The sequence below is a fragment of the Hyperoodon ampullatus genome (assembly GCF_949752795.1).
Source record: "Hyperoodon ampullatus genome assembly, chromosome: 9".
Taxonomy (NCBI): domain Eukaryota; kingdom Metazoa; phylum Chordata; class Mammalia; order Artiodactyla; family Ziphiidae; genus Hyperoodon; species Hyperoodon ampullatus.
Window position 1 is genome coordinate 107,366,709 of NC_136922.1, and position 25,126 is coordinate 107,391,834.

At 52.8% G+C, this 25,126-nt stretch overlaps 1 protein-coding gene across 1 annotated transcript; it reads left to right on the forward strand.

Annotated features, from left to right (window-relative positions):
• Positions 1-3,570: 3,570 nt before the first annotated feature.
• NOM1 (nucleolar protein with MIF4G domain 1) lies at positions 3,571-21,591 on the forward strand (the record flags this gene model as incomplete). The annotated part of the gene is made up of 13 exons (XM_079711892.1): positions 3,571-3,826; positions 7,296-7,423; positions 7,987-9,126; positions 10,642-10,769; positions 11,445-11,640; positions 14,068-14,391; positions 16,004-16,114; positions 16,882-17,049; positions 17,633-17,754; positions 18,557-18,689; positions 19,143-19,274; positions 20,993-21,102; positions 21,417-21,591. 13 exons carry the CDS (start codon positions 3,571-3,573, stop codon positions 21,589-21,591), a joined length of 3,123 nt encoding a protein of 1,040 aa, XP_079568018.1.
• Between the last annotated feature and the right edge of the window lie 3,535 nt (positions 21,592-25,126).

The window sequence follows — 25,126 nt, forward strand, 5'->3', positions numbered from 1 at the left end:
CAGTGGGTTGGAGAGGACCAAGGTAGGGCCCTGGCACTCGGGCAGTGGCCATAAGGATGGACAGGAAGGAGCCGACAGGCCTGGGTCTGACTGAATGTTCTCCATCAGGGTCAGTGGGAGGGCTGCTGGGGAGGAAGTCTGGGTGGTGAGGATGCTGAAGAAGGGGGTCGCTGACCTCTCACCTATCAGATGGGCAGAGAGGAACAGCTGGGATGGGTCACCGAAGGGGAGGTGTGGGGGACAGGCGCTCACACTCTCAATTTTAGCACAGGTTGGCACAGCTTTGGGGTTGGAAATTTGGCATTATCTGTTAATTCAAAAATATGTGTTTATACACTTTCCCTAAGCCATTTCTAGGATGATAACCTTGTGAAACCCTTGCACGGTCCTGTGTGCACATACACACACACACACACACACAGAGGGATGTTTGCTGTGGCATTTTTTAATAGTGCAAAATACACATAGATGTTTTTAAAAGGAAACAAATATTCACCATTAGCAGATTGGTTACATAAATTATGCCCATAAAGCTGTTGAAAAGAGTGAGGGACCCAGAATCCGCGGTTCTCAGGTGTTAATGTGCTGGAGAGGCTGCCGGGATCCTGGAAGGCTGATAAATGCAGATTCTGGCCCAGGGGGTCTGGGCAGGGCCCGTGATGCTGCGTTTCCAACAGGCCTCCAGGCAACGCTGCTGTCGGGACATAGATTTCTGACATGGGGAAAAAAACCTGAGCTGTATCATCAACAGCAAAAGGGAAACTGCACAGCGATGCATCCTATTTTGGTAAAGAGTAATCGTAATGCAAGTTAATGTATGCCTTGACTATCTGGAAGGAAATGTATTTCTGGGAGGAAGAGCTTGAGGTGGGCTTCCCGTTTCTACATTACACATTTAACTACGATATTTCTGGGGTTTACGGTGAGCATGAATTATTTTTGTACCAGAAAAAACAATATCTTAAAATAAGCAATCAATAAATTGACACATTGAAACAAAAGGTTTGTGAACCTGAGCATTATGGACTGAATGTTTATTTCCCCCCAAATTCATATTTTTAATCCAAACCCCCAAAGTGAAGGTGTTAGGAGGTGGGGCCTTTGCAAGGTGCTGAGGTCATGGGGGTGAAGCGCTGATGATGGGATCAGGCCTTTATAAATGGGACCCCAGGGAGCTCCCTCCCCCCTCCCCCAGGGGTGGAAACAGCGAGAAGACGGCCATCGCTGAACCAGGAAGCGGGTCGCCACAGACACTGGATCTGCTGGCACCCTGTTCTTGGACTTCCAGCCTCCAGAACCATGGGGAACGAATGTCTGAAGTGTCAGCCGCACAGGTCATGGCGTTCTGTTATAGGAGCCCAAACGGACTAAGACACAGAGTGAAAGGTTACACTTCAACTGTATATCATGTTACTCTTAATAGAGCATTCGTGCTATTATTTTAAAGAGCTGTCAGCAACCAGCAGTTTTTTCCAGGCTGGGGAACAAGTGTCTGATGCAACAGCCTCTGTCTGCCCATCAGTTCCGATCCACCTCAGTCAGCCCCGCCAGCGGCGGGGCCATTGCTTCAAAACGCAGCCCCGTTCCAGTTACCGCCCCCCCAGCCACGGGTCCACCCAGAACACCGCACCGGCTCCCCACTGCTCCCAGCATCAACACCAGGCCTGGCCTCGCCCACTTCTCCAGCCCCGCTTGCCCACACACACGCACACACATGCCAGCGTTCTGCCCTACTACCTGCCGTGGGCCCTCTGTTGCACATGCGTCAGCCCCTGTGTCATTCATGGACTGTTCCATGATTGCAACCAGATGCTAAAGCCTCCTGTTCCTCCCCAGCCAGCCCCTTTCACCAGGACCAGGGAAAGGTACCAGCCGTCCAGCGCCCTCACGCCTGCAGACCCCTCCAGGCTCGGAGAGACACAGCTTCTGCAAGTGCCAGGCAGCCAGAATCGCTGCAAAGTCCTCCTTCACATTAGGATCTTGGGGTTGAAAAAGAACCCCAAGATTTGCCCACATCAATCCGCCACGAAGTCTTCGAAGTCGTGGCTTCAGAGCAAAGAAACTTCTGAGCAAGCTTGGTCCCAGGTTGGAGCAGGTGCAGAGGATTCTGGAAGCTGGCTGCCTCCGCGCAGCTGCTGGGGGCCAGACCCCTTCTTTCAGAGCCCCCGGCAGGAATGAGTGAATGTAATTCATTTGGTTCCTGTTAAAACGGGGTAGCTGCTATTAGCACCAGAGAAGTTGCTGAATGAGAGAGAGGCACAGGCTGCAGGGCTTTACCAGGAACGAGAGCCTGGGGAGACCTGGGGGGGCGTGTAGCCCACACTGCTCACTCCTTCCCTCTCCCTCCCGGCAGGGATCAGCCACATCCTCGGCCAGGGCCCGGGAGGAGGTGCTCAGGAAGGCGGGGGGCCGCGCCCCGGGACCCCCCCTCCTGCTTCTCGCCCCAGGCCTGGGGGCTCCAGCTGGGAGACGCTTCCTCCCCGTCACTTCACTCCAGGAGCTGAGGACACAGTGGTCTGGGGAGCTCTCCATGTAGAGCGGATCAGACACGGCTCACGGCTCAGCCTGCGATGGAGCGGTTAATACTCCAAACGAGCCCTTACACGTAGTCACGTGAGGAGACCACAGCCCCAAAGTGCAGGTGACGAAGAGGGACAGACCAGAAACCAAGAGCCCCGCAGAGCTGCTTAGGGAGAACAGGGGGGATGGTGTCAGTTCCATTGTGGAACAAAAGAAAGAAGTTAATTTTTAAATCTCACTAATTTTATTTTACCTCTCCCAAAACCTTCCCTATTTATCTTTTTTTTTCTTTTTTTTTTGGTCGCGTTGGGTCTTCGTTGCTGCACACGGGCGGCGAGCAGGGGGCTACTCTATCGTGGAGCATGGGCTCTAGAGCGCAGGCTCAGTCACTGTGGCGCACGGGCTTAGTTTCTCCGCGGCATGTGGGATCTTCCCGGACCAGGGCTTGAACCTGTGTCCCCTGCATTGACAGGAGGATTCTTTTTTTTTTTTTTTTTTTTTGCATTACGCGGGCCTCTCACTGCTGTGGCCTCTCCCGTTGCGGAGCACAGGCTCCGGATGCGCAGGCTCAGCGGCCATGGCTCACGGGCCCAGCCGCTCCGCGGCATGTGGGATTTTCCCGGACCGGGGTACGAACCGTGTCCGCTGCATCGGCAGGCGGACTCTCAACCACTGCGCCACCAGGGAAGCCTGACAGGAGGATTCTTAACCACTGCGCCACCACGGAAGTCCCTTCCCTATTTCTCTTAAGAGGCTTGCAGGTATTAAACAAAGGGAAAACAAAGTCATCCTAGGAGGAGCTTGCCTGTACCTTTGAGATGCAAATGTCCTATCTGGTTTTCTCAGGAACCCTTATCTCTGCCATCTTTTTTTTTTTTTATCTTTTTAAACTGTCTTCCTTTATTTGTTTATATTTGCACTATGACACAGAACCTCAGCACGAACACACGCACACTCAAGCCAGCTTGGGGAGAGGGAGCTGGGACAAGGTCACTTGGCAGCTGGGCTGGAAGGACTCCAGCCAGACCCCCGCCCCAGAGTCCGAGGGAGATGGGGGGCGTCTCGGTGAGTGCGTCAGGGCCCCGAGGGAATGTCACCGGGGAGGCCCCCTGGGACCAGGACCCCCAGCTCCCTCCCACAGAGCTGGCTGGGCCAGGTGGAGGGTCTTTCAGCTCCAGCCTGGGTCAAAGTGCAGGGTCCGAGGCACGGGGATTTGGGCAAAGGCACGAGCCCCACTTGGGCCCTCCCCCAAGGTGGACCTTTGAGTTGAAAGGCCGAGTGTGGGTGTGGGCGTCTGCACCGGAGGGTGGGTGGGCATGGTGGGAGGGGAGGGTGGGTGGCAGCCTCAGGACCCTCACCGCAGCGGCCCCCGTGGGACAGGGTGAAGGTCCAAGCTGCCGCCGCCCAGCCCTGCTTCCTTCTGGCTCCCTGCCTGCCCACTCTCTCCCCCCTCGAGATATATACATACATAATGTAGGTCTCTCTGTCTCTCTCTCCTTTCTCTCTATTCCACTCTATCTTTATTCTAGGAGACAAAACTCCAGAATTTCTTTTCTCAGTGCAAATGGGGGTGGGTGGGGGTCTGCCATCTTTTTAAATGCAAATTTTAATAAAGAGAGTAACTTACAACTTTACTTGTCAAGGATAAATAGAAATCCTAAATGTCTTTTCTGTAAACACTAGTACAAAGGGTTTAGCCATCTGGATAGGTGACCTTGATTTGTTCCATCTACCAGAAGCCCAATTTGAATCCAACCCCTTGTAACTGATGGGTTTTATGTTGTACCTGACTCAGGACTGAAATTTTGGAATGGGAACTATGAGGCCTCTGTGTTGGTTTGTGTGTTCATATGTATCTATACATGTGTTGTCGGTGTATGGTATTGCCAAAAATTAATTCGTAAAAGAGCTCTACTTAATTGGCTTTTTTAAAAAATTAAGCACTTATATATACTCAGAAAATAATCTGGCCAGAATGAATTCCAGGTCCATGTCATCTGGAAAATATTCAGTACTAAACTGATATCTGATATTGGAGGAGGCTTGAGCTTGTTGGTTTCATTAACATAGACATGTCTTTAGAGTCATCAATGTTGAGTATAACACTTCTGTTGTACCTCGGTTTACTGGAGGTCAAATAAAACCTTTATCTGTTATAAATTTGTCAACAAGAAAAGTAACTCAATGTGGAAAAAAAAACGTATAAGGAAAGTAAGATGTATGTTTTCAGTAAAAGAAGGTAGGAGGAATGAGAAAAAAAATACTGAAAAGAGTTGATCAGGATTTTTTTTTTTTTTTTATTTTTTGCGGTACGAGGGCCTCTCACTGTTGTGGCCTCTCCCGTTGCGGAGCACAGGCTCCGAACACGCAGGCTCAGCGGCCACGGCTCACGGGCCCAGCCGCTCCGCGGCATGTGGGATCCTCCCAGACCGGGGCACAAACCCATATCCTCTGCATCGGCAGGCGGACTCCCAACCACTGCGCCACCAGGGAAGCCCATGATCAGGATTTTTTAAGATTGGATTAAATTTAGTTGGGTAAGTGGATTTTGTTGGGAGTGGGCTGGGACAAGACTCGATTTGGTTTCTCCCTCCAAAGTTTTCTTGAAATGCTGCTTTTAATAACAAATAGTATGAGTTTCTTTGCCTTTAAGTGATCTGTATTTGCTCTTGAGCTCTTTTGTAACTTTGGTTAAGGAATAAGTATTGTCTCACAGTGACCTATGATCTTATTTGACCAAGTGTTTTAAAACTTTTTGACAAACTTCCCAAATATCAAATTTTAGTTGTTTTTTTTTTGAATTCCAGCTAACTTTGAGGTACTTTAGAGGGCCCCTGAGGTATCTTAAAGAGAAATATTTAACTAGGATTATTCGGTATGTTAAGTTAAATGTAATCATTCGTAATCCTGCTTATTGTAACCATGTTTCTTTATCGATTACACTGTAATCCGATGTTTGGGTTTTTTTTAATTAATTAATTTTTGGCTGTGTTGGGTCTTGGTTGCTGTGCACAGGCTTTCTTTTTGGTTGTGGCAAGTGGGGGCTACTCTTTGTTGTGGTGCGCAGGCCTCTCATTGCGGTGGCTTCTCTTGTTGTGGAGCACAGGCTCTAGGCGCGAGTGCTTCAGTAGTTGTGGCCTGCAGGCTTCAGTAGTTGTGGCTCGTGGGCTCTAGAGAGCAGCCTCAGTAGTTGTGGCACACGGGCTTAGCTGCTCCGGGGCACGTGGGATCTTCTCTGACCAGGGTTCGAACCCGTGTCCCCTGCATTGGCAGGCGGATTCTTGACCACTGCGCCACCAGGGAAGCCCTGTAATCAGATGTTTAACCATGCCCTTTAAGTCCTTTGTTATTTATAGATATTTTTGTACTCTGATGCTGTTACAAAAAGTGCTTCATCACCAAGGAGATTCATAGAAAGGCTATGGAAGCAGTTACAACAGTTTCACACCAAGATGATGGCTATGCAAGGAATACAGCCCATACTGACTTAAAACAAGGAGCTGCCCTGCCCCTGGGGCCCCTAGATCAGGCACCCAGAGATTTTTACTCCCTGACAGGCAGGGTCAACGCCCCTACCCAGGCTTGAAGCAGTTACAGAAGACAGACCATTGCCCTTCAGCTTCCCATAAGAATATGGGAGTAAAATCTCTGCGGGGTGGGGCCGGGATGAAGCAGGAGGGGAGGGGGCCGGGCACAAGAATGACGTAGCCTGAGGACATGACATAACTGATTAGAACCAAATGGGTCCACGATGGCGGACAAGTGCCTTCCACTAGACCTTGAGCCTCAGTACACGCTTACCTTAACACAGGAGCAAGCTAAATGACACACCCACAGGCACCACGACAGCTCCAAAGTCAGCCAGTAAGTATCAAAAAGTGGGCGGTGGCCCAAATCCTGGAAATCCCCACCCCTTCCTAAAATAGCTGGAATATTCCTCTCACTCATTAGCCTATGAAATTACGCACCCCCATAAAAACTGACACCACCATACCCTGGGGCCTTTCTCACCTTCTGAGGAGTGTGTTTCTCTATAAATAAATCCACTTCTTACCTAAAAAAAAAAATCTGATTAATTTTATGACAGCCCTGTGGGACGAGCACTCTGATCACCCCACTCCGCAGACGGGGATGCTGAGTCTCAGTGGGTTGAGCAGGTCACACAACAGTGAGGTCAGGGTCTGAACCGAGCCCGGAGCCCTGGCTTGAACTTCCATCCAGGTGTCACTCTGGTCCCTCCAGGAAGATTTCTTTGCTGGGCACCATTAAGCCCTGAGTACTGTTGGTCCCCAGCTCCCAACTTCCCGTCTGTTGTATTCGTTTCCCAGTACAAATCACCCAGTTGACAAAACACCACAAACCAGGCAGCTTAAAACAGACATATAAGGGCTTCCCTGGTGGTGCAGTGGTTGAGAATGTGCCTGCTAATGCAGGGTACACGGGTTCGAGCCCTGGTCTGGGAGGATCCCACATGCCGCGGAGCAGCTAGGCCCGTGAGCCACAACTACTGAGCCTGCGCGTCTGGAGCCTGTGCTCCGCAACAAGAGAGGCCGTGATAGTGAGAGGCCCGCGCACCGCGATGAAGAGTGGCCCCCGCTGGCCACAACTAGAGAAAGCCCTCGCACAGAAACGAAGACCCAACACAGCAAAAAAAAATAAATAACTTAAAAAAAAAACAAAAAAACCCCCTAGACATATAGAGTCTCGGTCCTGAGGCTGAGAGTCGGAAATCAAGGTGTAGGCGGGGTGGGTCCCTCCGGGTGGGTCCCTCCCAGGGCTGCAGGACAGGACCTGCTCCAGGCCTCCTCCAGCTTCTGATGTGGCCGCAATCTTTGGAGTCCCTGGGCTCGAGGAGCATCTCCGCCATCGCTGCCTCGGGCATCGCATGGCCTTCTACCTGTGTGTGAGCTGTGAGCCCCAATTTCCCTCTTAAGAACACCTGTCTTTGGATGTAGGGCCTGCCCAATCCAGCAGGGCCTTCTCCTAACTTTGCATCTGCAAAGGCCCTATTTCCACATGAGGGCACGTCCACAAATTCCAGCGGACTTGAACTCGAGGGTGGGGGTGGAGTACCAGTCACCCCAGGGGGCGGCTGTCCATGGACCGGTAATCAGGGAACATCATCCCAGGGAATCCCAGCAATCCTAATAAGGGACAGGTGCGTCATTACGCGGAGCTCGGAGGGACCTGAGGCCTGAGGTTGAGTGAAAGGAGCAGTGAGCTCAGGACCAAGCTTCCCGTGAGCAACACGAAGGAACACACCGCGTGGCTCCCATGGCTCCACCCGCGCTCGACCCGCACACGCGTCCGCAAGGATCCACCCCCACCCCTACCCCTACCCCGTAAGCGCGGTCACTACTCTGGAACGTCGTTAGGAACCTTCTTTACCATAATCTCTAAAGTTTTCGTTTTTAAACGAGAATGTATTTGTGCTCATTCGGAAGTTAAAGTTTACAGCTTTTTAAGAGCACGCACCGTTTGATGCCGCGCGGTTCCCTGCGCTGCCGCCCTCCCGCCAGCAGGGGGCGCCGCCCCGCCCCGCGCAGCGCGCCGCTCTCCGCCCGGAAGTCTGGCCCCGACCGGAAGTCGCGCGTCGGCGCGTCTTGGAAAGTAGTGGCGTCTACGAGAGCTGCTGCCCTGTTCTCGAGCGGTTTCCGGGGGCACATGGCCCGCGGGAAGCGCCGAGCCGGGCGCGGGCCGCGCCGCGGGCCTGGGGGCGGCGGGGAGGGGGCCCTGAAGCGGCTAAAGCTAGCAGTGGAGGAGTTCGTGCAGGCGACCTCGGAGGGCGAGACCCCCGGCGGCCGCGAGGAGTCCCGGGCTCAGGGACGCGTGCGCCCGGGCGGGAGGAAAAGCCGCAGGGAGCTGAGGAAGGAGAAGCGGCACCTGAGGAAGGCGCGCCGGCTCCAGAGGACGGCCGGCCCCGCGCAGGGCCCGGGCCCGGGCGGCGGCGGAGCCGGGGGAGCGAGCGGCCCCCGGGCGGAGGCGACGCAGGAGGAGGACGGCCAGCCGTCCCCACGGCGGGCCTCGCGGCCGTCCGAGGGGCTGCGGCCTCCCCCGGTTCCGGCCAAGGCCGGCCAGGCCCAGGCCAGGGATCCCCTCGGCAGGACCAAGGCCCCCGCAGCCGCCGCCGCTGCCCGGAAACGGGCACTTCTGGCGGCCAACGAGGAGGAGGACCGAGAGATCCGAAAGCTGGAGCGGTGCCTCGGCTTGAACAAGCGCAGAAATAAGGGCGACGGAAGCTCCGTGCCTCTTAGCTTTGCCCGCGATGGGCTCGACTACATCCTGGGAGCCCTGGACTCTGGGAAAAGTAGTGGTTGGTATGAAAGCAGCAGTGAGGAGGAGGAGGAGAATGCGGGACAGACACTCCCCGAAGGTGACACCGAGGACGAACGGGAGGAGCAGGATGTGGAAGACGAAGGCGAGCGGGAAGCAGACGCGGGAGCGCAGAGCGAGGAGGGGGGCCAGCAGGATGCAGGAGAGGGACAGCTAGAAGCCGGAGGAGCGGAAGGGAGATCGAAGGAGAAAGGGAGGAAGAAGAGAGTCCGTTTTGCCGAAGATGAAGAGAGGAGTGAAAGTTCCGCAGAGGATGTTGGCGCAAACGATACGGTATTAGATTGTGAACAATCTGAGTCCTCTGGGATTTCCTTGAAAATAACGGGTGGGGGCAGAGCATGGGACAGAAGTGACACCGTTGATGTATTGATAATTGTTTGAGCTGAGCGTGGGTCTGTCGGGTTATTTAAATTTCCACAATAAAGAGACAGGGAGAAAACATCCCTAGAGACCTTTCTATCCCAGGGACTTGCCGGCCGTTCCCACCGTTGTCCCAAGGCCACATCCTCACTCGGTTTACTGCCTCAGTCTCCAAACCTGACTTTGCCTCCCCTCCCCCAAGCTTTGTTCCCACCTCCCGTGTACCCTGGGGACTCCTGCAACACCCCTGCGTCCCCTCTGCCCACACCTAGTCCTTTTTCTGTCCAGCTGCTCCTGGAGTGGATCCTTCTAAAACACAGAGCTGATCTCCGAGACTCCCTTGGATACAGTCTCACACTGACGACCAGATTTAGAACCCACAGCAGAGCAGACAAGGCCTCACGCGCCGACCCCTGGCCTGTTAAAACAGCTTTACCTGCACACGCACCTTGAAGGCGGCCTTATGGCATTGCTTGTGTTTCCTTCTCCACTTCTCACCATTTCACCCTTCTGCCTCTGAGTGTATTATTTCTTCTGTCTGCAAAGGCCTTTCCTCGGTTTCTCACTGTTCGTGTTTATCTGTTAAGGTCAGACATCTTTGGGGATCTTTCCCCTCCTGAAGGATATGGAGGGTCTTTCATTTCTGTCCTTGGTGTCTTAGCACCTGGCACTCTGTGAGCAGTGCTCAAGTGCTATCAGTTTTCTCTTAGCACTTTAAGTTTTGACCGTTTCCCAAGTCTCTTTCATAGCCTGTGGAGGTGTAACTGACATACTAACGGGTGTCTCAAGATTAAGTTTCTGTGTATGAAAATGTGCTTTCTCCAGCTAAGCTTAAAGCCTGACAACAAGGAGCACGCCTTACAAATGTCTGTCTCCTAAAGGCTTGTCAGGGAGTGTTGGTCGGTGGTGATGACTTGTAATCCTCTCAGTTGAAAATCTAGAAAATAGTGAGCAGTGGGTTGATTTTGATTTTATCATGTAAATTTAGATATTGGTTTTGAGAGGTTTGAAATTACTTTGGACCGCTTTTCCTCCAAAACTGGTGATGCACTTAATTTAGGTGTTCGTGTGCTGCCGTGCCTACTGTGAACTGAGGCTGGCAGAAGTGTAGAATACAGGGCTCTGTCGGGTAGACAAGGGGGCGGGGGGCGCAGCCAAGTCTGAAGAGTTACAGAGGGAAAAGTGAGGTGATGAAATGTAGTGTTGATGTTAATGTAAATAATGATGTCCATCGTCCGGGCCGTGGCGTGCGTGTCCAGGACTAGGGTGGGCACTCGGGAAATAGCTGATGCTCATGAAGCAGCCGTAGTCAGTAGTGACAGGCTCTCCCAGTTCTTGGGAACTTAATATCTAAGTGTGAGTGTAGCAAGGGGAAAGGTGGGGTGTAGTCAGTGTACTTTTTTTGTAATTTATTTCTGTCCTTTCAAGCAGAGTCTTTGTGAAAATGGTGGAAAGTACATCCCACCCCACGTGAGGCGAGAAGAGGAGACAGTGGATGCCCAGAAAAAGGAAGAACTAGAGAGGCTCAAGAAACAGGTCAAAGGTCTGATTAACAGGTAACCTCGAGGCAGTGTGTTGTGTCACTTCAAGAAGTTGTCTCTTTTCTAAAAACACAGGAATCGTTCTGGGAATTAAACCAAAGCCTGCATTGCCTTTTTTTTTTTTTTTAATTTCTTTTTAGTTAAAACACTCTTCTAGGTACATCCTGGAATTTTACTGAACATGCCATTTGATGTTCAGAGTTAGCACAGCTGCAGTGCATATACGTCCTCCCATCCCCACCCAGTAGAGCCCTTATCTCCATGTTAGGAAATAAAAGATTTTTGTGCCAGCAGAAAATGGAAAAGTTGGGATTTTTTCCAACAGTACATACGGATGTGCTAACGATGGTTCCCTCCCTCTGCCTGGGGAGATCAGGTAAGGATATCAGTGGAGTATCCTCATCACAGTCTCTGTGGTCTTGAAGGGAATCCTGCATGTGCCTTACTGTGGCTGCATTTCAGCTGGAAGGACAGCAGTTAATGTTATTTGAAGATTCCAGAAGATTCTGTGTTATGTACATATATACTGGATTATTGGGACAGGATAAGAATTGTTCATGCATCAAATACATAAACAAAAGAGGATCTATTGGAAGTATTAATAACTTTTTCAATTTTTTTTAATTGACCTAATAAAACACTTCTTGATTTGAAACAGCACTGTCGCTCTGTCTTTCCAACTGTCTGCAGGCTGAGTGAGCCGAACCTGACCTCCATCAGTGGCCAGCTGGAGGAGCTGTACATGGGCCACAGCAGGAAGGACATGAATGACACTCTGACGGGCGTCCTCCTGAGCGCCTGCGCCCCGGACGCGGCCATGCCCGCCAGGCTGGTGATGGAGCATGTCCTCCTGGTCAGCATTCTTCACTGCACAGTTGGCATCGAGGTAGGGCTGCCTCTCTCCAGCCATTAGCTGTCCACGTGCTGCTTGTGTCAGTGATCAGCTGACACGGCTCAAGGCCACCTTGTCTGTATTGTATCATCCTAAACCACGCTCGGCAGTTACGTGATGTTGGCCAACTTCTGCTTTTGCGCTTGGTCCTTTCTGACATGACCTTATTGTCTGTTAGTTCTGTCCCTCTGGACTGACATCGTGGACTTGCCTTCATCTTCTCTGTATTCCCCACGGTAACAGTGACTGTTTCAGGTGTTCAGAGCACAGGGCTTTGTGTTGGGCGAGAGGCCATCAGAATGTGAGGTAAAACTGGGCATGAAGCAAGGGGACACATGACAGTGCCTGGGCTTGGAGCCTTGGTGCCCCTGGGTGGGCCACAGACATGCCCGTGTCTGTGAAGTGGGGCCTTTGTCGGGATTCAGTGGACAGCGTGTCTAAAGCACCTCCTGTGCGGTGCCTGGTACCTAGTAGGTGCTGCTGAGAAAATAGCATCCCCGTGCCATCCGGCCCGCCCCATGTTCTTGGTCCTTGGTCAGTGACCCTTGTGTTGGCATCAGGGAGGCCCACCTCGTCCCGGGTCCTCTTCTATCACCTCCCACAGTGAGATCATAACCTTCCTGGTCAGCATCCACTCCCTCCGTGTGGCTGCTTGCAGGGTTGTTGAGGGACATCGGCCTGGTTACAGGACTTTACACGAAGGTAGATGCATGAGTGGGTGAGTAGGCCAGCGAGGTGTGATTTTCCAGACGACCTTCATATTCACCAGAGAACTTGATGATCCCTTAGGATCTTTACGTGGGACAGTATCTTTCAGTGGTGGTGTTGAGCTTCTCTGCCTTCTGATTGCCCTCCTCCCAAGAACAGGCCTCGGCAGCAAAATGTCACTGCAAGTCTGATCCCCTGGTGTAAGTCCTTGGGACTCCCAGCAGGATGAGTGGGGCAGGTATTTACTTAGCCCCACTTTGCAAACGCAGCAAAGCCCCTGAAGGCCGGGCTGTGGACGGTCCCCGGGGCCCTGCCTCCCCCTGCCGCGCGCTCTTCACACCCCTCCCACTTTTGTAGGACTTGCTCACAATTATGGTCTTGAAAACCATTTGGGGTCTTACAGAGTGGCCCTGTCTGGGGCTTACTTTAAAGAGCACAGACTTGCTAGAAGGCCTTCTCCTTCCATCTGCTAGAGGCTCAGCAGTGAGGGCAGTGCTGGGCGGGGAGGCCAGCCACCTGGCGACCTGCCTGCCCACCCTCCCCTGGGGGCTTGGTCTGGCGGCTTCAGGCTGGGAGCGGCTTCAGGCTGGGAGCGTGTGCAGGAGCCTGGCTGCGGGAGTTCGCCAAGGTGGTGCTTGTGAGCCTCTGCGTGGCTAGTGGCTAGAGTTCCGCCCTTCCTCCCACTGCAGGCTCCGTCACCCTCCCTAGAGAAACCTCTGGGCCACGATCTTCTCCTCTAGCCGAGGTCATATTGTAAGAGCTTTCTGTCAAAATTTTATTGAAATTTATTTTTATTTATCTGTGTATTTGGTTGGGTCGGGTCTTAGTCACAGCACGTGGGATCTTCATTGCAGCGCGCGGGCTTCTCTCTAGTTGTGGCGCAGGAGCTCTGGAGCACAGGCTTACTTGCCCCACGGCATGTGGGATCTTAGTTCCCCGACCAGGGCTTGAACCCGTGCCCCTGCGGTGGAAGCGCGGAGCGCTAACCGCTGGACGGCGGGGAAGCCCTGTAGGTTACAGTGATTTCACCCAGCCCGCACTTCTGCTGCTGCTCACAGATGAACCGTCCCCGTCAGAAGCTCGATCAGCTGCTGTTACACAGAAGGTTGATCTTTCCCGTCCAGTGAGTGGCCACACCCTCTAGTTCTGTCGCTGGGTGACTCCTGGGCCCGGTCCGCCTTCAAGGGTCCAGCACGGCTGCGGGGATCCGCGTCCCCGTGTCTCAGCTGGAGAGTCGCCATTGCTCTGCCACCGCCGGGCGCCCACTCCCGTCTTCTCCCTCCAGGCCCAACCAAGCTGGAGAAGTGAGCCGTGTTAGATAGTAGTGCATTTTTAGAGATACGGATGTGCCCTTAACATTCTTAAGGATTTCATTTTTCCAAGGAACCAGAATGGCTGCGGGCCAGAAACAGCACCTCGTTGATTTTAAGGACAAGAAGGTGCACTTCGAGGGAAGGTGTGCGCTGGGCACCCTGCTCTGGGTCGTGTGTGGTGTGGTGTTTTCCTCTGTAAAGCACTGGGCACTCAGACTTGTGTTTTTAGAGGTTTTGCCCTGCTGGAGTTCGTATCCTGCCACATGTACGTTTTATGTGTTTATTTTAAAAGTACTAATTCTTTCAACATGCGTTGAAGTTAAAAGAAGGACCCCTGAGAATGACTTGCTAACTTGATTCTTACACGTTTGCAGTAATGTTTTTTCTGTTCTTCATCCAGGTCGGTGCGCACTTTTTGGAGGCTGTGGTGAGGAAGTTTGCTGACGTCTATAAAAGCGGATGTGACGGGAAAGAATGTGACAACCTGTTCACCATCATCGCCCATTTATATAACTTCCGCGTGGTGCAGTCTCTCCTCATCTTTGACATTTTGAGAAAACTTATTGGAACTTTCACAGAAAAAGATATCGAACTGATCCTGTTAATGCTGAGAAATGTGGGCTTCTCCTTGAGAAAAGATGATGCTTTGTCACTTAAGGAGCTGATCACTGAGGCCCAGGCCAAAGCCAGCGGGGCAGGCGGCGAGTTCCGGGACCAGACCAGGGTATGAGTGCGTCACGTGACCTGCTTCCTGACTGCCTAACCGCTCACACTGACCAGAACTTGGACATGAGTATCTGGGGTACATAGTGCATCTCGTCTCGTAATGATCCCTGTTATCTTCTGCCTCATCTGGTTTTGTGGTTTCATCTTCATGGTGTGAGCGAACCTCGTGTCTTTACTCTTGTGAATTTAAGAATCGATCTACGTAACATTCCGCCATTCAGAAGCGGTTTACTGGGAAGGCCTGGGGCGCGGGGCGGGGGTTTAGCCCGCTCGGCCTTCTGGCTCTTCCACTCGGCAGCGAAGGGACCAAGGCTTCCAGGCCTCGGTTTCCCCGTCTGGAAAGTGGGACTCGTGGTGGCTACCTCGTTTGCTGGTCTGCAGACTGAGGGGCACGGAGAGTCATGGGAACCCCTGGGCGGGGCGAGGGCTCATGTGAGGAGAAAGGAAAGCGTCCCTGTGGGGAGGCATCGGGGCGCAGGGCAGGGGCCGGCCTCGGGGCCTCGTAAGCCTCGCAGGGAACTGGAATTTTATCCCAGAGGCACGTGAAGGGCTCTGAGCAGGTTTTCATGCTGAGGTCACTTTGGCTACAGCGTAGGAAAGAGAGAGAAGCCACCTCGGGGGGTGGGGCGATGATCAGCAGAGTTGCAGTGGACGTGGGTGTAGGACGCAGAAGTGGCCAGACTTGGTGGAGGGGAGGGGAGAGAGGGCGGGGTCAGAGGTCACCCCAGGTACCAGCTTGGGCCTGCAGGTGGGCAGTAGTTTGTTCAGGACACACAGACTGGGCAGGAAGACTGGCCCGTTTTTGAAATGCTGAGGTGCGGGCTCGGGTTAGCTGTGAGGAGGGAGGTGTGGGCCGAGCCCCCTGAGGGTCCTGGGGGCCGCAGAGGTGGTGGTGGAGTTGCTGTGTAAGGGGGCGGGGTGCGGCTCCAGGTGGGAGAGGAAGTCATGGGGGTGGGTCCCAGTGAAGACCCTGTCCCTGTGTTGAATGCTCAGGGGTGACGTTTAAAACAGACACGGTAGACACAGGCATTTGGCTCGGGCTGGCCTAAAGCTGGAGGAGCTGGGCTGGGGAGTGACTGGGTGGGTTTGGAGTCCTTGAGCGCTGATGGAAACGTGCTAAAACTGATCGTGGTGACGGCTGCACAGCCCCGAGTGTGCCCAGTGGACGCTTGGCATGTGAGTTGTCTCAGCTGAAGTGAACTTTGGGGGGAATCTCAGACAGGGTCTGTGGGAAGTCTTTGTGCTGTTCTTGAAAGTCTTCTCTAAGTACGATGTAATTTCCAGTTTAAAAGTTAGGAAAGCAAAAAGCCAGGAGTGGGAAGGGGTTGCAGACGTGGTGGGGGAGGAGGGCGACTGAGACCGGGGGCCGGTGGGGGCGGAAGGGCGCACGGCCCGGGCGTGTTCTCGGCCTGCGGGGCGGGGGAGGCATTTCTGTTCTCGGCCGGGGAGGCCTGGGCGGCTGCTGAGGTCGGTGCGGCCTCTCCCAGAGGCGCCCCTGCCCCGTCCTCGGCGGCGGTGACCATGTGCGCAGAGGCGGTGTCTTTCTCCCCACGGTGAAGCATCGTTGGTTTCTGGCATTTGAGATAATGGCTTTTCCCATCTGTCTCCAGGTTCGCTTCATGCTGGAGACGCTGCTGGCCCTGAAGAACAACGACATGCGGAAGATCCCGGGCTACGACCCCGAGCCCCTGGAGAGGCTGCGGAAGCTGCAGAGAGCCCTGGTAGGCACCCTCCTTCATGGGAGGTGTCATGGGAACTCCTGGGCGGGGTGAGGGCTCATTTGCGCAGGCGGCCGGGTCTGCGCCAACCCCCATGAAGTTCTGGAGGGCGGTGGAGCCACAGGTCAGGTGCCCGCCTGGTTAGCGGGGGTTCCCAGATGTGAAAGGCAACTGCACGTTTCTGTGGGGCGACCCTCCGTGTGAGCTGCGTGCGCCCCACGCTGAGCCCTCTGCCCTCGGCCGCGCCAGAGAATCGCGGGAGGACCTCTGATCACTTTGGAACAGGGCCCGGGCCGGGGTCCCACCAGGATCAGAGAGGCCAGCCTGGGGAGTGGGGGGGCTCATCTGTTTAAGCTCCCCAGAGCTTCTCAGCGTGGGGCCCCCAGGCGTGCCCTTCGGCCCGGGCACCAGTCAGACCCAGAGTGACCTCCTCTGGCAGGTCCCAGGCCCCTGCTGGTGGAGTCCTCACTGCCGGCCCTTGGGGCGCGCCTCCTGCCCGAGTCTGAGCCTCTCTCCCCACCCCCGCCCCGTGACAGCTGTTCTAAGACAAGTGTTTTGGATGATAGACCCACAAAGCCCAAACACACACAGTGAGAGTTTACCTCGAACTTTGGCATTATTCCTAACTGGTTAACTGTCCCAGCTGTCAGTGACCCATCACAGCTTTCACGCACCAGAAACGTTGTTATCCGAGCTGGAAAGAGCCAGGGTCGCTGTTGCCCAGGCTCTGAGGTGCCGCGGCCTCCACTGGCTGCTGTTTTCTCAATCAGCTGCGAGGCGCTGGCTCAGGGACAGAGACTCAGCTCCGCGTCTCCTGGGACAGCGTCCTGAACGCCGAGCAGACCGGGCGCTGGTGGATTGTGGGGTCCGCGTGGAGTGGCGCCCCGATGATCGACAGCAGTCAGCAGAAGACCCCGCGGAAGCAGCTCACGGGGACGGTACGCGGCCCGTGCTCGCCACCACCTAGCGTGTGACCTGTGTCCCCACGCGGCTTTCCCTGGGTTTATTTGAAGACCTTATAGAAATAGCTACTGCTTTGTGATATCATTTAATTCCATTTCTGTTATTTCTTTTTAAAGTCTCAAAATGTTAGGAAAGGGACTTAAACGTTTAGCGGAGTGAGGGCAACGCAGGACGATCACTCAGGCACCCTGGCCTCCCCGCCCTCCTGGCCGTCCTGGCCCCCTCCCCTCAGCTGCAGCGCGTACCTCTCCTTCACTCCACTGGTACTTGGACTGGCGGACCCACTGCTCCCACGAAGCCTCCCAGATCAAGCGGTTTTCTCCTCGTGGGCTTGCTTTGCCTCTTGCTATTTTTCCTTTATGAGGGTGTGGGGGGGTTGCTCAAGAATAAAGGTTCCGCGTTTACATACATGTATTTACGCGTACCTTACAGTTAGCCTTGGGTCAAGCCACAGAATTACACGTATTACTTCTTAGAAACTTAGTAACTACGCTAAACCAAAGAACAGCATTCACTGAAACGTCTGTATGATCTACGCCCGGTCGTCCCTCTTTCCAGGTTAGCTCGAAGATACTGGAGCTCGCCCGAAAGCAGAGAATGAACACCGACATCAGGAGAAACATATTTTGTACAGTTATGACTAGTGAAGACTTTCTGGACGCGTTCGAGAAGCTCCTGAAGTAAGCCTGTGTGCGAGCCTCTGCTCTGTTGTTGAGTTGGGTGCCATGTCGTGGAGGCCGGGGCCCTGCCCCTTCCCACCCGCTGCCCCGCGCCACGGGCTGTAGTCCAGCTCCTGCTAACTGACCGCTGGTAGCTCCAGATCAGGACAGTTTATGATCTGTTTTGATTGGAAAAAATCAGGTGACCACCTGACAGTTCCCAGTGGCTGTTGTCATGAGTTGCTTAAAACCTTCCTGTTAAAGTTGTCTTTCCGATTACGTCTAAATTAAACTTCCTGTTTAATTTCGTTGTAATTATATTACAACTTCTGTAATTAGTTGTAATGAGATTGAAAAGCATCTGTGTACAAAGTACGTCTAAAAAGTCTAATAATTAATTTTCCTTTATTTGCTTCAAATTCAGAAGGAAATGCAGGGGAAATGCTGTAGGGCTACGAATCCTTGTCCAAAGTCAACACTATGCACTAAAAGGATGGATTTTTACAAACCAAACCAGATTTTGCAAACCAGACCATACGTTTTAGAAAAAAGAAAAAACAGGAAGGGCCCACAGCTGAGGCCCTATTTCTAGTCGGTCGGTCACCAGTGACAGGCCTTTGTAGAGCCTGGGGTCACCTCATTCTGCCACGTTGTTGGAAACCCTGAGGCCAGAGGCTGGGGCCGGGCCTGGAGCTCCAGTCCTGCTACCCGGCCCACTTAACCAAACTGCCAGGCAGGATGTGTTCCTCTGAAAGATTTCTGCCTTAAAGCTGTTAAAATTTGGCAAAGTGGAGGTTTAGTCCTCCCTCTTCCTGTCTTACAGGCTGGGGCTTAAGGATCAGCAGGAGAGAGAAATCGTTCACGTCCTCGTAGACTGCTGTCTGCAAGAGAGAACGTACAACCCTTTCTACGCGTTCCTGGCGGGCAAGTTCTGTGACTACGCAAGGAGCTTTCAGGTGACAGCTGGGAGGCAGGCTGCCTGTGTCCCACTCTCCTCTCTAACCACTCTGGCTGGCTTGGCCCACCTGGGATGTGGGCCCTGGGTCAGGGGCCACCCCGGCCAAGAGCTGTGTGCAGAGGGTGGGCACCACCTGAGCCGTGTCCCCATGTCACCTTTCCCTGTCACAGATGAGGGGTCACGACCTGCTTAATCGGCGAGTGCCTCTGGTTTATGTTGCACCATCTTTTTCTAATGTTTCTGCTGATTTAAGGGAAAATACTGCAATAGAAATTACTGTGAAGCTATTTCAAACTACTGTATATAGGAAAGGAGAGTGTAGTTGCTTCTAAAAGGTCTTGATTTTTAGGATATTTTAAGTAAATAAGTATAGTACCTTTGGATTATATTTTTAGTGATTTATTCTAATAATTTGTTGAATTTTACTTTTTTTTTCTTTGTTTTATATTAGATGACATTCCAGTTCAGCATATGGGACAAATTTCGGGACTTAGAAACTCTACCAGCCACTAACTTCTCTAATTTGGTTCACCTGGTGGCCCACTTGTTGAAGACAAAGTCACTGCCACTTTCCATTTTAAAGGTGTGTATAATGTGCGAGATGATTTGAAGCACTGAAAATGGTAGTGTACAGTTGAGCGTTGAGCCACATGGGGGTCAGGGGCGCCGACCCCTGCACAGTCGTAGTCCGAGTGTAACTTTACAGTCGGCCTCCGTATCCTGGTGCCACACACACGTGAGGATTCAACCAGCTTTGGAGCGTGTGGTCCTGCAGTGCGTATTTAGTGAAAAAAGTCCTCATGTAAGTGGACTGCACAGTCCAAAGCCGAGTTCAGGGGCCAGGTGTAATTCTGTATGTTTGGTACCTTAAGAATGTGCGTTTCCTTCAACCCTGACTCACCTGAAAAACACTCTCATTATCAGACCGTCATAGGAAATCGCCAGATGAGCACACAGTGTAAATTTGCCTGGTAGCTCAAGGCGCCATTACAGTTGTTTGCTCCTTTACATGAATCAGTCTCGGGACTTGCGGTCCATGTACAGGCCATCATGAGTCCCGCGGTGGCCGCTGCTCCGTCAGGAAGAAGTGGGGATGTGGGAGCTGTACAGAAGCTGTGCTTCTGCTGCTCCTCCCTTGGCTGTGGCACATCTTTTAGAGCAGGGGCATCCTCGCCCCTGTCGAATTCCCACGTTGACTCGTCAGAGACGATGAAATGCAGATGCTCTGGAGGTGGTCCGGGGTGGACAGCGAAGCCTAGACATGAGAGGCGGGTCAAGGTGGCCTGGGCAGTAGGACCTTGGGGGTCTGGGGGTCCTGACGGTGTGGACTATGAGAGAAGCTGAGGGTCAGGGATAGCTGGGGGCCCGGCCTCTGGCCTTCTGCTTCCTGATCCTTGGGACAGGCTTGGCTGCGGTTTCCTGTCTGTGTTTATGTATTTGTTCACCAGAGCGCCTGTCGAGTTAACTGCATGTTCCTTAGAGATGTGCCCTTGGGTTTTGGCTACTGTACTGAAAATGAGGGCCAGAGCCTCGTCCCACATTCCAGAACTGGGGAGAATTTACAACACAGAGAGCTAGTGCCTTCTCCTTGCTGGGGGGAGTCTTGCCTTCGGTTCACTTGAGTTTGAGCTCAGAATGGAACAGGATGTGGCATGTCCCTCAGATGCAGCAGGTCCTGGAGACTCCTTGAAGCAGCCCCGCCCCTCCATACCTCACGGGTCTCTGGCTGTAGGCAGCACTCTGGCTGTAGGTGTCTGCATGTGGTTAACCAGGCTTTTGATGTCCTTTTACAGTTATTTAATTTGGCATAAGGTTGAAATTTATCCATGTTGATAATCTGCAGTTTTGTCCTTAGATATTATTACTGCTGTATAGTATTCCACTGTATAAGTATACTGTGATTGTTATATATATGAATTAGTCTCTTCTGGATGTAAATTGTGTGTGTGTGTGTGTGTGTGTGTGTGGCTTTAATTAGGGGATAGTTTCTTTAAGGCATGGAGATAATCTACGTTTCAACTCCAGGAATGAGATTCCTGATGCGCTAGGTACCCATCAGCCCCCTGGACCTGACTCGGCACTGCCGAGTTGCCCTCACCAGTGGTGTGCGCGCCCTGCAGCAGTGCACCAGCGGTCGCAGGGCCCCGCGTCCAATGACAGCTGTTCACTGTGTAACACTGGAAACAGCCTTAGTTGAGGGTCAAGGGGAGCGGTCGTGTTTTACTCAAACTCTCGTCGGAAATGACTGCAGAGCTGGCTCAGCAGCGTAACTTTTATTATGTTTTATCCGGACTCTGTTAGGTCGTGGAATTCAGTGAATTGGACAAACCCAGGGTCCACTTTTTACGAAAAGTGTTACATATGCTGCTCATGGAAACGGAAGTTGAAGACCTTGGTTTAATTTTTGCAAGGTTTGTTCCCAGCTCTTTCGATAAAACGTGGAAAAGAGGAGAGAAACTGTTTTCACCTGTGTTGTTTTATAAAAGCAAGTTTGTTGTACTTACATGTAGCTTTTCCATTTTAATTTTAATAATATCCTGAACATTAATTTGGGGAACATGAGACTTGCCTAATAGCAAACAGAAAATGATTTCTGACAGATAGGATATTAAGTTCTTATTTGAGAATTCTGACCAGAGGGAAACTAGGTACGTCCCCTGCTTCGGGGTCCCTAGGGCTGAGGTGGGGGCAGGCTGGTCACTGACGCGTGTTCCTTCCTCCTCAGAGTGTCCGACAGCCCCGCGCTGGGCCTGCTGCGGGAGGGCCTGAAGCTCTTCATCAGCCACTTCCTGCTGAAGGGCGGGCAGGCCCACGGGGGCGCCGAGGAGGCCAGCACGCTGCGGGAGAGAGCCGAGCTCTGCGCCGGGGCCCTGCAGGGGAGGGCGTCCCTGAGGCTGTAGCCAGGGCTGGGAGCCGAGGGGTGCTCATTCGCCTGCGATGTGGGGCCGCATCACAGTCTGACGTATTTAAAATACTCTATTTTGGGGCTTCCCTGGTGGCGCAGTGGTTGAGAGTCAGCCTGCCGATGCAGGGGATACGGGTTCGTGCCCCGGTCCGGGAAGATCCCACATGCCGCAGAGCGGCTGGGCCCGTGAGCCATGGCCGCTGAGCCTGCGCGTCCGGAGCCTGTGCTCCGCAACGGGAGAGGCCACAACAGTGAGAGGCCCGCGTACCGCAAACAGAAAAAAAAATACTCTATTTTGGTCCGAGGTTTTACGGTATTTGTGCTTTGAACCGTCTTCAAATACCTATATTTATATCTCTAGGAGGCGGGGGAGAGGGAGGGGGTGTGCCAGTGCCTAACCTTCTAATAGACAAAGTAAGCCTCTAGAGGGTGCAGTTACAAAGAAATGGATGGCGTTTTTATTTATCTTTTACGTATCGGTTAAAAGTTTGAAACCGTCAGTTAAACATTCCTGAGGTTTGATTGATTATTTCAAGCACTTGGATGTCACGTGTTCTGGAAGAGTCAGCAGTTGACTCAAGCCTTGCAGGTGTGGCTGCAGCACAGTGGGGGGACGATCCTGGTTCCTCACCTGAAGTTCTGACGTGGGAAGGGACATCTTCCTTCCCTGCGAGTGTCTGTCACTTAGACCCATCAAGTCCAGGTGTGATGCACCTTCCCGAACAACTTTGAAGTCACCAGACAGACACTGGACACAGCAGGTGCCTCCTGCCGAGCGGTGTTCTCGGGATATAAACACGCACAGGACAGACCGCCCGCAAGGGATGAATGTTCAGGATGCACCTAAGATATAGCGGCTCTCTCCCTCCCTTCCTCTGCTCATGGACAGAGAGAAAGCAGATGAAGCAAAATGTTCATTGTTGGGTGAAGTTTATACACATGAAGTATATTTTTATAGTTTTTCCTTAAGTTTTAAATTATTGCAAAATAAACAATTTTCAAAAAGCATTCATAATGCAGAACGCATTCTTCAGAGGTCTAAAACGTTCCAGTGTCTTCATGAAAATAATTAACCTAATTCAAATCACTTCTGCCTTTATTGTAAAAAAAAAATAATAATAATAATAATTAGGCCTCACTGTAAAGCAGTGACACTGCTTCTGTTGGTTTACTTCACTGGTGAGGGTGCCCCTGGGTTAGCGGGAAGAGCCAGAAGGGATGGAGGGAAGGCCCTGCTTGTTGACCGTGACCAGAGCCTGCGTCCTGGGCCTGGGTAGCAGTGGCATCAGTCACAGCTCTGGGCACAAGGCTGCTGACCTGTGGGCACAGACAGCATCCCGGCCGAGATGTCCCAGCAGGATGCTGTGTGTCCCCTTCAGGTGTTCCTTGGTGTGGCGGGATTCAGCACCCGACATTTGCTCTTGACTCTCAGCCTGTCTGTAATTCAGTTTCAGCTTTTCCAATTGTGTGTGTGACTGTTTGTGCTCAGGCTGTGGTGTCTGAATTACGTCAGCTCAAAGCCTCTTTAGGAGGACCCGAGTAAGAGTGGGGACTTGGTCGCAGTCAACGTTTGCTGGGGGCCTCCTGGGTGCCACACGTGCAGTTGAGACCTGGGGCAGCTTGAAGGGTTCAAAACCATCATTTAAGTTGGACAGGACAGGTCCTATAGTCAAAGTGCACCAACAAGTGATGGGGACAGCCAGCTCTTCCCAGCGCTCGGGGACGGAGAGCTTTTCAAAGGACGTGACATTGGGACGTGACGTGCTCTTCCAAGAGGGGCCGAGGGGGCACTCGGAGGACACGAGGGCACCAGCAGGGGGTCAAGAGTGCGGAGCCTGGCTGTGCAGGGCCCTGGGACCCAGGACAGACGGCAGGACAGGCGTTTGCAACCTGGTTGTGAAGGACCACTCTCTCCGTGCTGAGGAGTTGGGGATTTATCTGCTCAACCATAGGAAACCATCGAAGGATTCTTGCCAAGGACGTTAGATCATCGAAGTTGTGTTTTCAAGAATATTGCTGGACAAAGGAAGGTGGTGGGTCAGCACATGGGCAGGCTGGTGGCAGAGACCAGGTAGATGGTTCTTGTGACCTTCCAGGCAGAAGTAAGTGGTGATTTCGGCCTAGGAGAGCAGCTGTGAGAAGGAAGAGGCCTGGGGACGTCTCTGAGGGACGTGGGCCGGAAGTTGGTGCCTTTCAGTGAAGAGGTGGAGGGGCGGGGTGGGGGCAGTTTGGGGCCCCCGGTGGCTTGTCAACATCGGGGTCGGCCTTGAGGGTGCAGACACACCACTGGAGCTGGGGGCCTGAGGGCGGGGAGTTGGAACCCCTCGAGGAGACTTGGGTTAGGAGAAGGCCAAGACCAGGATGCTGGGGTCCTAGTGCAGAGAGCAGAGCCCCGGGGAGGGCCTGGAAACAGGCCTGGGAGTTGGGCTTCAGGGATTATCCACCAGCAATCCAGACCCATCCTGGGGTAGTAGCTCTGAAACGGTGGAGGCGACTTCCGGCAGCAACCGTACGTGAACAAAGACGCCGTGGGCCTCTGGGGGCCTCACGTCTTCCCCGAGTGCGAAGCACTTAGGATGCACGAGCAGGTGTGTAGGGAACACCTCCACGCACACATGTCCAGAGAGTGTAACGAAAGTTCAGTAAAACTTAGATTTTCTTGGGAAGGTAATATTGGCCTGGGAATCGGGAGTTTTCTCTTTCTCACCCTTACATTTCGTATCATATCATATTCTACATTGACAGAGCTGGCGGGAAAGGGGTCAAGTTCACAAGATGACACTTATCTTGAGTGGCGCTGAATAAATGATGAAAAATGATGTTTGCACGATAAGATGATGAAAGGGAACATGGGGATCAGTTTAAAATGTTCTAAGCCTGCAGAGGTGACTTCAGAGCACCCAGGGTTGTGTGTGTTTGGAAAACAATGCCTTGTGTGTGTCCACCGGCCTCGGGAGCAGAGTGATTTTGACCTTGAGCACGTCCACAGCAAGACACATGGCCACGGCCTCTGGGGGTTATCGCGTCGGCACTTTCCCGCTCTCAAATATCCAGTCTGCAGGAGGTAGACCCCCACTCCCGCCCCCAGCGTGGTCTGTGTCCTTTATTCCCGCCCTGGGGACCCAGCCAGTGGTCCCTTTCCTCCCTCTACTGCGCTTCACGCCCACCTGGGTCTGCTCCTGCAGACCAGAGTAGTGGAGGGGACGCCCCTCGAGGGCCCAGTGAAATATGAAACTCGGGCGGGATTCACTTCAGGCCGAGGTAAAAATGATGAAGAGCATTTAAAAATTAGTTTCTATAGAAAATCGTTTAAAATGGACTCTTTGTTTCATTTTACTTTGTCAGAAGTGTTTCCAAAGAAAGAGGGCAAATTCTTCCGCTTTTAGTTTTTTGGTTTGCCCATTGTTAACACTTGCCACATTTGCTTTTTCTCTTTTTTATATCGAATCCACATTCATTTATGCACACACACGTTTTGATGACATCGACTGGAAGTACAGACATCATGACACTTGACTCCCGACCCCTCA